This window comes from Hippocampus bargibanti, linkage group LG14 (assembly GCF_051943395.1).
Source record: "Hippocampus bargibanti isolate YZ-2025 linkage group LG14, ASM5194339v1, whole genome shotgun sequence".
Classification (NCBI taxonomy): Eukaryota; Metazoa; Chordata; class Actinopteri; order Syngnathiformes; family Syngnathidae; genus Hippocampus; species Hippocampus bargibanti.
Window position 1 is genome coordinate 20381730 of NC_142747.1, and position 11201 is coordinate 20392930.

The 11201-nt window shown below is 40.4% G+C and overlaps 1 protein-coding gene across 1 annotated transcript; it reads right to left on the reverse strand.

Annotated features, from left to right (window-relative positions):
* Positions 1-7045: 7045 nt before the first annotated feature.
* pou2af1 (POU class 2 homeobox associating factor 1) lies at positions 7046-10352 on the reverse strand (the record flags this gene model as incomplete). Its single annotated transcript, XM_089014331.1, is given in 3 exon segments — positions 7046-7726; positions 7728-7931; positions 10209-10352. Coding segments are annotated over 3 exon segments (543 nt in total), but the record flags the coding sequence as incomplete, so codon positions are not given.
* Positions 10353-11201: the final 849 nt, after the last annotated feature.

Below are 11201 nucleotides of genomic sequence, written 5' to 3' on the forward strand. Positions count from 1 at the left end.
TTTTGTTTCCTCACTGACATCAGAAAAACGTTTTATTGCATCTAAAAGACCCAAAACACGCAGGCTGATATTTTTAGTCAAATGCAAAACACCAATAAAAATGACTTCAAGTGTCCAAAAACGACTTCAAAATAAAACCGGATATGGCCAGTTTCAGAAGGTCCCGCCCCCTTGTTCGTGACGTCACGCCAAGACGTCTTGCCTTGCTCGAGAATCAAAACAATGGCTAAATGAGCTCTTCCTGTGAAGGAGTTTCAAGTCATAAATTGCTTCTGTGATAAATAAGTTTCCCGAGTCCTAAATTCTGTGCAAGGCCATTTCTCCTAGATGAAGATGACAGTTTAACAAGCTGTGTCTGTTGACCTCAGATTGACCCCAGGATGTCTGTGCTTCAATTGTGTATTCGAGTCACACATGTTGACTAAGCATATAACAGCATAACATTTTTAAATATGATAACTTCTTATTCTCCATTTAACTGGCGGATTCAATTAGTAATGCAAAGACACCTTCTTTTGGTATGATTTTTGGTTTAGCAGATACTGGACGATATGAAAGTGACAGTAAGTTTCCTGGCCTGGTTGAATGGTCCAAGCTTGTGAGCGTTATGGTCGGTGTACCCAAAAGAAAGTGGCAGGGATTGGAGTTAAAGTGACGGATTGGAGCTTTAAAGCCTTCGGTAATGAGCTCTCGTTGAGGGGAGGATTACATCAGGAAAGAGATGCGTCGGACTTTGTAGATTTGCGCAAAATGTGTTTGTGTTAGACGCTGTGATTGCAAACTGGAAACATGGACAGTGATACCTCGCTTTACGAACTTCTTGGCTTACGAACTTTTCGGTTTACGAATGTTAAATCTATGAACATTTTACCTTGGCATACAAACTGTTTTTCGGGATACACACGGAGCTGCCACAATGAGTGATGTGTCGTTCGCGAACGAGCCCGTTCTCCTAACAAGAAAATGGTAGCTGGCTTGTTTTGGTCCTCTATTCCGAGAGAGACAGAGAGACAGTGACAAAATGGATAGAAAACAGTGACATTTGGACTCGTTTCAACTTTGATAATTCAAAGACAGAGTGTAGACAGCAAGGTTAAAATTCCCATCAATCAGGCTCCACAAACAACCCGCACAAGCTATCTGTACACTTGATGCAAAAAGCTATCAACCCAGCTAAATAGAACACAATTGATGAGGAACTAGATAAAATTATCGCAGAGAAAGCACCTACAAGGGATCATTCCTCAAAAGGGTGAAAGAAGAAGGCTACATTCCTCATCGTGTTTAATGCTGATAAAACCGGCCACTCCATACCAGTACAGTTTATTTCTTTATTATAATACCATAACACATTTATTATACATAAAATAAGGTATATTTTGTGTAGTTTTAAAGCTTAGAAAAGTAGAAAATTATGTTTTATGGGGACCAGGGAACTGACTATTCTCATTTCAATGGTTTCCTATGGGAAATTAATTTTTTGGAATACACACTTTTCGCCTTACACACTGTCTGGGAACCAATTAAGTTCTTAAGCCAAGGTATTATTATAAATTTAAAAAAAGTAAAATGGGCTTAAACACCTGCAAAAGTGTACAAACGTATACAATATATGCCTGCGGGGGAAGGCTTGTATATGCGTGCTTGTCACCATACGTCACCAGAGCAATCCAAAGACTGTCCAGAAGCGGCAAGAACGCTTCCTGTCCAATATTTTGTCCCTTTTGTAATCTGGAAGGAAATGCAGGAACTCATATCTGGGAAGCTCATTTGAGATTACGCTGCAGGTTTATGCAAAAAAAATTGCAATGCCAATAGTTCAAATGGAGATTTTTCCTTGATATAGTCCTGGAATTTAGTGTGTGTGTGTGTGTGTGTGTGCAGTTGCGCTTTGTGTGTGTGTGTGTGTGTGTGTGTGTGTGTGTGTGTGTGTGTGTGTTTGTGTGTGTGTGTGTGTGTGTGTGTGTGTGTGTGTGTGTGAGAGAGAGAGAGAGTTTGTATGACTAGTGTTGTGAGGACCATTCACATTTTATGCTGTACGTCCACAATTGGTTTGTTGACAAATAGTACGCCTACTTGGTAATGTGACACTACTAGAGTCCTGTATATATAATAAAACATAGTTCGGACTCAGATAATAAATAAAATGGAAATTATGTAAATTATTTATTCTTTCTTATCGTTTTATGCGTTCAAATATCTGACTCCATTAAAATGTCCCCGTATTGTGCAATTGAACAATCAATGCAAAATTTAGATGACGCGATTCTAATTTATTGAGATCGACCAGATTATAGTGCTTTTACACTCGAAAATATATGTATTTAAATTAATAAGTACATCATATCATTATTTGCATATTGTTCGAGTATATTAAATATTATATTTACAGTAATTCTTCGCAGTACTGTATTAAATATCCTTGCAGTTGTTCGTGTTAATCTGGCGCCATCTGCTGGTCACATTGCGAATAACATCATTTTCTCTCTACCATCGTTCTATAAACGTCGTCTATGATGTTAAAAAAAGCGAAGATAATAATAATAATAATAATAATCCATTTCATTTATAAGTGCCTTTCAAAACTCTCAAGGTCACTTTACACTCACAGGATAAATTTTTTTCTGTGGGTGAGCAGTAGCAGCCACACACAGGCCAGCGTTCACTCAACCCCGAAGTAACTCAAATATCTAGAAAGCTAGCTAATGGATAGCAAACAAACATAAGATGCGCTGAGGTTTGGATTTGTTCCAAAATATTGTTTTTTTAACCTAATAACAGCACAAGACTAATACTAATTACTACTACTACTAATAGTAATACTAATTGTAATACTACTACTACTACTACTACTACTACTACTACTACTACTACTACTACTACTACTACTACTACTACTACTAATAATAATAATAATAATAATACATTTTATTTATAAGCGCCTTTCAAAACCCCACTATGGTGTGATCAGGCTCATCAAAACATGATAGGAAAGCATTATTGATAGTCTATATCAGTAAGATTTGTCTGATATTCCGTGGGAAATGTTTCAATATGTATTTACATGGTCTGACAACGCAAAGAACTGTAGTACTCTTTGATACCGTTAGGGGGTAGCAGAAGCTCACTCGTCAGAATAGAAAGATCACACACAGACTTGTGATAGAATTCCTGCTGTTGAACACCCGTTAAAAAACTGTGAAAGTTATCGTTACAGATTTTACGACATCCATCCATTCATCTAGCTAGCTATCGAGCTTTCTATCAATCTACCGAGCTAGCTAGCTAGCAATCTAACTACCGAGCTATCTATCTGGGTGAAATGGCGTTATTGCTCTCTTTAAGATACACATACAAGTATTGTATAACTTGATGAAAGCATCTGACTTGTTGTATGGGATCCGATTTTTGGAATCAAGTTTTATGTCTCATTAACCTCTTAGGAATACAAACAATTTTCACATTGCAGTGGAAGTTGATACATTCCTTCCTCTCGAGCTTAGAGTTTTGAAAGGCGCTTATAAATGAAATGTATTATTATTATTATTATTATTATTATTATTATTATTAATGATGTCCATTTATTCTTGAAAAGTTCACCTTGAGCAGTAAATCTGCAAGCAAATCTCTTTCTTCTCCTCTTTCGGCCATTGTGGGTTGACAAAACCACTATTAAATTGAGACAAAAATGTATTTGCTTATGCAGCTTGGTAAAATACAGTGTGCCAGATCTGGCCAGTATGATTTTATCACTAGCAACTAGTGATACTATGATTGGCGAGTTACTAGGCAATCATAGTTTGCGAAAACTCTGACGTTTCCAGTGCCTTCCAGCGGGCCTTAAATGGTCAATTCGAAATCTGATTGGTTTAAGCAATAGTTTCATCGACACTGATTTTTATGCTCCAGGGCCTGCAGAACAAATGGTGAAGGCGTCCAGGTCGATTTTTGACTCTGGTAACAAATGATGGCTGAAATGTGATGCTTAAATGTAAATGCTTAAAGGACTATAGACACCATTTTTTGTTTCCTAACTAACATCAGAAAAACGTTTTATAGCATCTAAAATACCCAAAACACGCAGGCTGATATTTTTAGTCAAATGCAAAACAGCAATAAAAATGACTTCAAGTGTTCTAAATCTGCAAAAAAATTAATCAGCCCGTTTCCACAGGCTGATTAATTCCTCACACAGAGCTTTGTCACCGTCTTCTGCCTCTTTTTGGTGCTACAAAATTTTTGGTACAGCAAAATGCATTGACGTGATGGAAGGACTGCTACAATGTGTCGTTTTTTTCGGTCAGGGGCGTTCCTTCAGTGACGTCACGTACGGACTCGTCACCATCTCAAAAACAAGACTTCCGAAATATTCAGCGTGAGTCTTAAAAGGTAAAATATAGCTATATGCGCTGGAATCTTTGTCAAATACGCTCAGTAGAAGTCATTTGAAGCCATTTTACAAATTATGGACACAACTTGTGTGGAGACGTCGGTTGTTCTTTAAATACGAAAACCACAGCTCTGGATGCATGGCAACAGGGGAAAGGTAGTGAAAGGAAGCTGAAAGACAATTTTACGGTCAATTACTGAAGATCTGAAAGCAAAACCGCAACCTCCAATTTGCATATTATCTCAACACGGTTGAGTACAACAGACAGGAAATGGTGAGAAAATGCCGAGTAAATGACGGCGTCAACCAAAGATTTCCCAAACGAAGCCTCGGGGGCTTCAAATGTTGGCTCTGGTTGCTTGTGCTTTGGAATTATCTCCAATTGCTTTTGCAGTGAGTAACTGGCTGGATGGGATGCGCAAGCAGGAGCGGTCATGCCGAGGCCTGTAATTTCGCCTCATTATCGCCGCACGGGACGGTTACACTTAACCTCACGTAATTAAAGAAGACATACGTGCCATTCTTTTCTTCAAAATACTACACAGTATTTTGTTTAGTATACATAGTCCTCGAGGCAACAGTGTGGATTATTTCGTCGTTGCCGGTGGTGGATCAGTAGAAGCATCCAGGTTTCCCTGCAATTTAACTCATTCACTGCCAGAGGATGTGCAACAATATGTCCACTACAGTGCCAGGGTTTTTGTCATTGTCACTGAAATTGCAGGAGCCACAGAATATTGAGTTTTGAAGTAGGTGGGCAGCGGCAGCCACTCGCGGCAGCGTTCACTCAACCCGGAAGTACAGTAAAGTCTCGTTATATCGATATCGGTTTTATCGATAGTACCGCTTATTACGATACTATTTCTATGACCGCATGGAGAAAATTACATGCGCGCAGGGTCGGATATATCGATAGTCCCAGTTATATCGATATTTTTCGGACTCCCGAGAATATCGCTATAACGAGACTTTACTGTAACTCAAATAGATAGAACGCTAGCTAGCTAGCCAATAGATAGCTAATAGCTAGCTAGCTAGATAGATAGCCAGACAGCTAGCTAGATAGCTATCTAGCCAATAGATAGCTAGCTAGATAGCAAATAGCTAGCTGGGGAGATAGCGGGGGGGACAGACACCGATTACCTTCTCAGCTGTCCTCACAATGCGCTGCAAAGTCTTTAAGGTTGGACAGTTCCGAAGCTAGTCAAAATAGCAAATCATATTGATATTTTATCATTAAACCGTTTGAATTTTTACGATACACACATTTATCGTAAAATTCAAACAGTTTAATGACAGTATTTCTTAAAGGACAACTGACGCCGCCGGACAAGTTGCGTCCATAATTTGTAAAATCACTTCAAATCACTTCTACTGAGTGTATTTTACAAAGATTCCACAGCATATAGCTATACTTTACCTTTTAAGACTCGCGCTGAATATTGAGGAAGTCTTGTTTTCGAGTTGATGACGACACGGAAGGAACGCCCCTAACTGAGAAAGCGACACACAATGCATTTTGGGTACTTTGTTTGGTCTGAAAACTTCGTGTTGATGGCGAAATTGAAGGAAAACACATAATTAACGCGATGGTGAATCGTTGTGTGTTGCACCATGCCTAGTTGATACTAGTTGACACAAATTCCCAGCAGACAAATCAGCCCATTTCCAACGGAGCTTGGGCGCCATCTTGTGCATTTTCTGGGACGCTATATTGGAGTCCTGACGGCTCGAATTGATACGGAAGGACTTCTTTAATCGATTGCAAACATGTATGCTTTCCTCTTCAGAACTATTTGAAACATATTCATAACTGGATGAGTAACAAGAAAGCATCTTCTCTGAATCTGAAGCCATTGTTTTGATTCTCCAGCAAGGCAAAACGTCTTGGCGTGATGTGACGAACATGGGGGCGGGAACTTCTGAAACTCGCCGTTTCCAAGGTCATTTTTGAAGTAGTTTTGGGACACTTTAATTCATTTTTATTGGTGTTTTGCATTATCAGCCTGCGTGTTTTGGGTATTTTAGATGCTATAAAACGTTTTTGTGATGTCAGTTAGGCGTCAGCTGTGCTTTAAGTCTCAAGTTATTTCCCAGCCAACAACACCCTCTAGTGGACGTGTCGTAAATCACGTCTCACTCGCAGCCGATTGATTCAGAAGTAGCAAAACTGAAGGCCCAAGGTTGACACATTGACGGCCCGTCACTGGGTTTCATAGATGGTACAGTTTTAAATGGCAGGATGTGTCTGGATAAATGGCATTTCTGCTATTTCTCGAGCTATTTTTGAGACACCCCATTCCAAAAGTCACAGACTACTTGTAAAAATACCCCACAACAAGCAGCCAGCGCTTTCCTTGGAGGTTTCCCCTCGGGGGGGAAACGGACCTTGTGAGAAGAGATACAATTCATCTGTCAATTTTACACCTGGAAAGACCTGAGATGCTATCTTTTCACGTCCTTTCTTCCTTCCACTCAGGTGAAGAATTTCAAAAAGACATCTTGTCTGCATCATCTGCATCTTAAAATGCTCTATGTCTATTTTCGGCCAGACTCAAAGAAGCTTTTTTTTTTTTTAACCAGAGCAGGATATAAAGTGTCTGTTTGAAGTAGAACCATTACATGGAAATTCTGCCATTTTTGGATTGGATTGGAATCGCCTTTATTAGTTTATGGAGTTTTGTCATTATCACTTTAATTCCAGGACTCGCAGAATATTGAGTTTTAGGACAACATAAACATTCAATGCAGTGTAACAAACCTTAGTCTCTCTTTCATAAAAAAAAAAACATGTTAATTCCTAAGTTATATGGGCCTGGAGTTATCTGAGCCTGAAATGGGGGCAGATGTACAAAATACAATACAATAGATATTGGTTTATATAGCGCTTTAACAACAGCTGAAGCTGGACCAAAGCGCTAACATGGAAAAAAGTGAAATGCTGCCCCCTTGTGGAAAAAAACATTCCCAGAGGCCATGGCCAGCCCTTTATCGGCACCCAAGCGTGAAAAAAACAAAACCCAAAGAAATTCGGGAATGGCGCTCTACGTTCCAAAAAAATAAATTCTTGAATGGCAGTGAATGAGTGAAACTGATTGCACTTTTGTGGTCAGTGGACTTAAAAAAGACAAAAAATATGGGTCAATAAGCAGTGGGCAAATAGAAGGAGTTACTGTATGACACATTGACTCCAGAATCTTCACTTTTACCTTGATCCTCCAGAATTTTATCAAGTAGATTTGGTGCTTCCAATTCTACTGCTTGATCTTCATCTAGCATCTCGTTGTGTAGCTTGGGGTTAGCTTGGTCCGAATATTGCAGTGGCTCCAGGGATCTGGTGCGTAGGATCTATACCATGCTTGGACAAAGACTTGGACAAAGGCACGTGGACCAGAGAAGACCCCGATAGAAATGGAGACCCCGAGGCAAACTGAACCCCTGAAATCGTAGTAGAGAGGGTACTGAGGGGGTGGGTCCACGGGAGATAAGAACACCCTAAATCTGGGAGGTCCGTTTGAGGAAGGGAGGCCACGGGGTTGCTCTGGAACGACAAAAAAAAGGTCTGTAAGGTGCGATAAGGCATTGCGTCAATCTCAAAAGCAAAAATCAGAGGGACACACCCCATTCGATCCATTTTCGGAACATCAAGGGCATTAACCCGGACTCTCTTGCTTTCATGTTCGCCTCATTATCTCTGGACCCAAGATCCTCTCCTGATGAACTGGTTTCCCGCTACAACTCGGACCTCAACCACATTCTTAACACGCTGGCTCCTGTCAAATCCCGCTCTGTTTTATTTACTCGTTCTGCACTCTGGTTCAACGCTCATCTCCGGTTTCCAAATATAATAGATAAACACCAGATTTTTTTGGCGCGGAAGGCGCACTCAAAAGCCTTGATTTTCTTCCAAAGATGACCCTGCGCCTTATACGCAGGTGCGCCTTATATTCGAAGTCATAGTAAGCACCAACAAGTGTGTGTGTGTGTGTATATGTATATATATATATGTGTGTGCGGGTATGTGGTTATTTGTGTGTATGTGTGTATCTGTATATATGTGTGTGTGTGTGTGTGTGTGTGTGTGTGTGTGTGTGAGAGAGAGAGTTTGCGTGTGTTTGTGCGACTGTGTTTGTGAGGACCACCATGATTTTATATGGTAGGTAGTGAGGACATTGTGTGTGTGTGTGTGTGTGTTTGTGTGTGCATGCGTGTGTGTGTGTGGGGGGGGGGAAGGGTGTGTATATGTATATATGCGTGTGTGGGTATGTGTGTGTGTGTGTGAGAGAGAGAGAGAGAGAGGTTGCGTGTATTTGTATGGCTATATTTGTGAGGACCACCAGGATTTTATATGGTAGGTAGTGAGGACATTGTGTGTGTGTTTGTTTGTGTGTGCATGCGTGTGTGTGTGTGTGTGTGTGTGGGTATGTGTGTGTGTGTGTGTGTGTGTGTGTGTGTGTGTGTGTGTGTGTGTGTGAGAGAGAGAGAGTTTGCGTGTATTTGTATGGCTATATTTGTGAGGACCACCAGGATTTTATATGGTAGGTAGTGAGGACATTGTGTGTGTGTGTGTGTGTGTGTGTGTGTGTGTGTGTGTGTGTGTGTGTGTGTGTGTGTGTGTGTGTGTTTGTGTGTATGTGCGTGCGCGCGTGTGTGTGCGTGGGTGGGTATGTGTGTATATGTATATATGTATGTGTGTGTGTGTGTGTGTGTGTGTTTGTGTGTGAGAGAGAGAGTTTGCGTGTGTTCCTATGGCTATATTTGTGAGGACCACCATGATTTTATATGGTAGGTAGGGAGGACATTGTGTGTGCATGCGTGTGTGTGTGTGTGTGTGTGTGTGTGTGTGTGAGTTTGCGTGTGTTTGTGTGTGCAATAAAAGCAAGGAGGCGGGATCTTTGGCTTGGCTGCAGGTTATTTTGCATAGGGCACTGTGCCCTGTCCTGGAGCCATCCAGCAAATGGCTGTAACTGTCATGGAAAAACACCTGCATTATATAAGGACAAAATCCCCCTTATGTGCAGGAAAAGCCACCGGCTACTTCAATGCGGGGCTTTTCTTCAAGCTTCAAACGTGTAAAAAAGTGTCCATTCCAGTGCCAGGGTTTTTGTCATTGTCACTTGAAATCCCGGACCCACAGAATATTGACTTTTAGCACTACATAAACATTCAATGCAGCGTAAGAAACCTTTGACGCTCTTTATTCATCAGAAAAAATAGTTAATTCCTTCATAACAACATTAATTTAATATGAATTAATTAATTAATTTATTAATTCCTTCATGATATGGGTCTGGAGTTATATGAGCTTGAAATGAGGGCAGCTGTACATATTACAATGCAATCCATACATATTGGTTGATAAAGAGCTTTAACAACAGCTGAAGCTGGAACAAAGCGTTAACATGAAAAAAAAGGGAAATGCTGCCCCCTTGTGGACGGGAAAACAATTGCCAGAGGTCTGACCAGTGCTTTATCAGCACCCAAGTATGAAAAAAACACACTTCTACGTCATGATTTCAATAAATAAATTGGGGAATGACAGTAAATTAGTTTAAATTTGCGCTACTGCGTGTCTTTCGGATTTGAGTTATCGGACCTTCCGTTGTTATGAATCAAATAAAGTTATATCGTCGTTGAAATGTTAATTTTCCATCTATTTTTTGTTTTATTTTATTCACTGGCTTTGAATGCTGATTGCGTTTTATAACTCAGCGCATCCGATATATGAAAAAAATACATAAATAGGCCATTTATTGAAGGCGCGCCTCATCATCTCGTACACGTTTTTAGTATGAAAAAAAAAATCGTATTTGCTTACCGGAGTTTGTGCGATTGTCTTTGTGCTCACCAACTGTACGCTTCTTTTCCTTCGCAGAAGTTCTTTGACTGAATCTTTCACTCGAACACCCTGGTAGGGTCTGGATCTGATCGGAGCAGCGGGACGAGCTATAAATGCCAGAAAAAAAGAGCAAGTTGATGTTTAATTTGTTGAGAAATTACATCTGCGCACATTGCAAATGCTAATGGTTCACTTAATTCCATTAGTCCTGACGAAATATCAGTTCCGCAGGCCCTGGAGCAAAAAAACAAGTGTCGCTGAAAGTGTTGCTTTAACCAATCAGAGTTGCAGTTGGTATCAGAAGCGGCGAGTGATAAGCGCATACTGGCCAGAGCTAGCACACATCATCTGTAGCGATCTGCATAAGCAAATACATTTTTGTGTTGATTTAATAGCGAATTTGCCAATCATAGTATCACTAGCCGCGAGTGATGAGCGCATACTGGCCAGAGCTAGCACACATCATCTGTAGCGATCTGCATAAGCAAATACATTTTTGTGTTGATTTAATAGCGAATTTGCCAATCATAGTATCACTAGCCGCGAGTGATGAGCGCATACTGGCCAGAGCTAGCACACATCATCTGTAGCGATCTGCATAAGCAAATACATTTTTGTGTTGATTTAATAGCGAATTTGCCAATCATAGTATCACTAGCCGCGAGTGATGAACGCATACTGGCCAGAGCTAGCACACATCATCTGTAGCGATCTGCATAAGCAAATACATTTTTGTGTTGATTTAATAGCGAATTTGCCAATCATAGTATCACTAGCCGCGAGTGATGAGCGCATACTGGCCAGAGCTAGCACACATCATCTGTAGCGATCTGCATAAGCAAATAGCGCAAATACATTTTTGTGTTGATTTAATAGCGAATTTGCCAATCATAGTATCACTAGCCGCGAGTGATGAGCGCATACTGGCCAGAGCTAGCACACATCATCTGTAGCGATCTGCATAAGCAAATA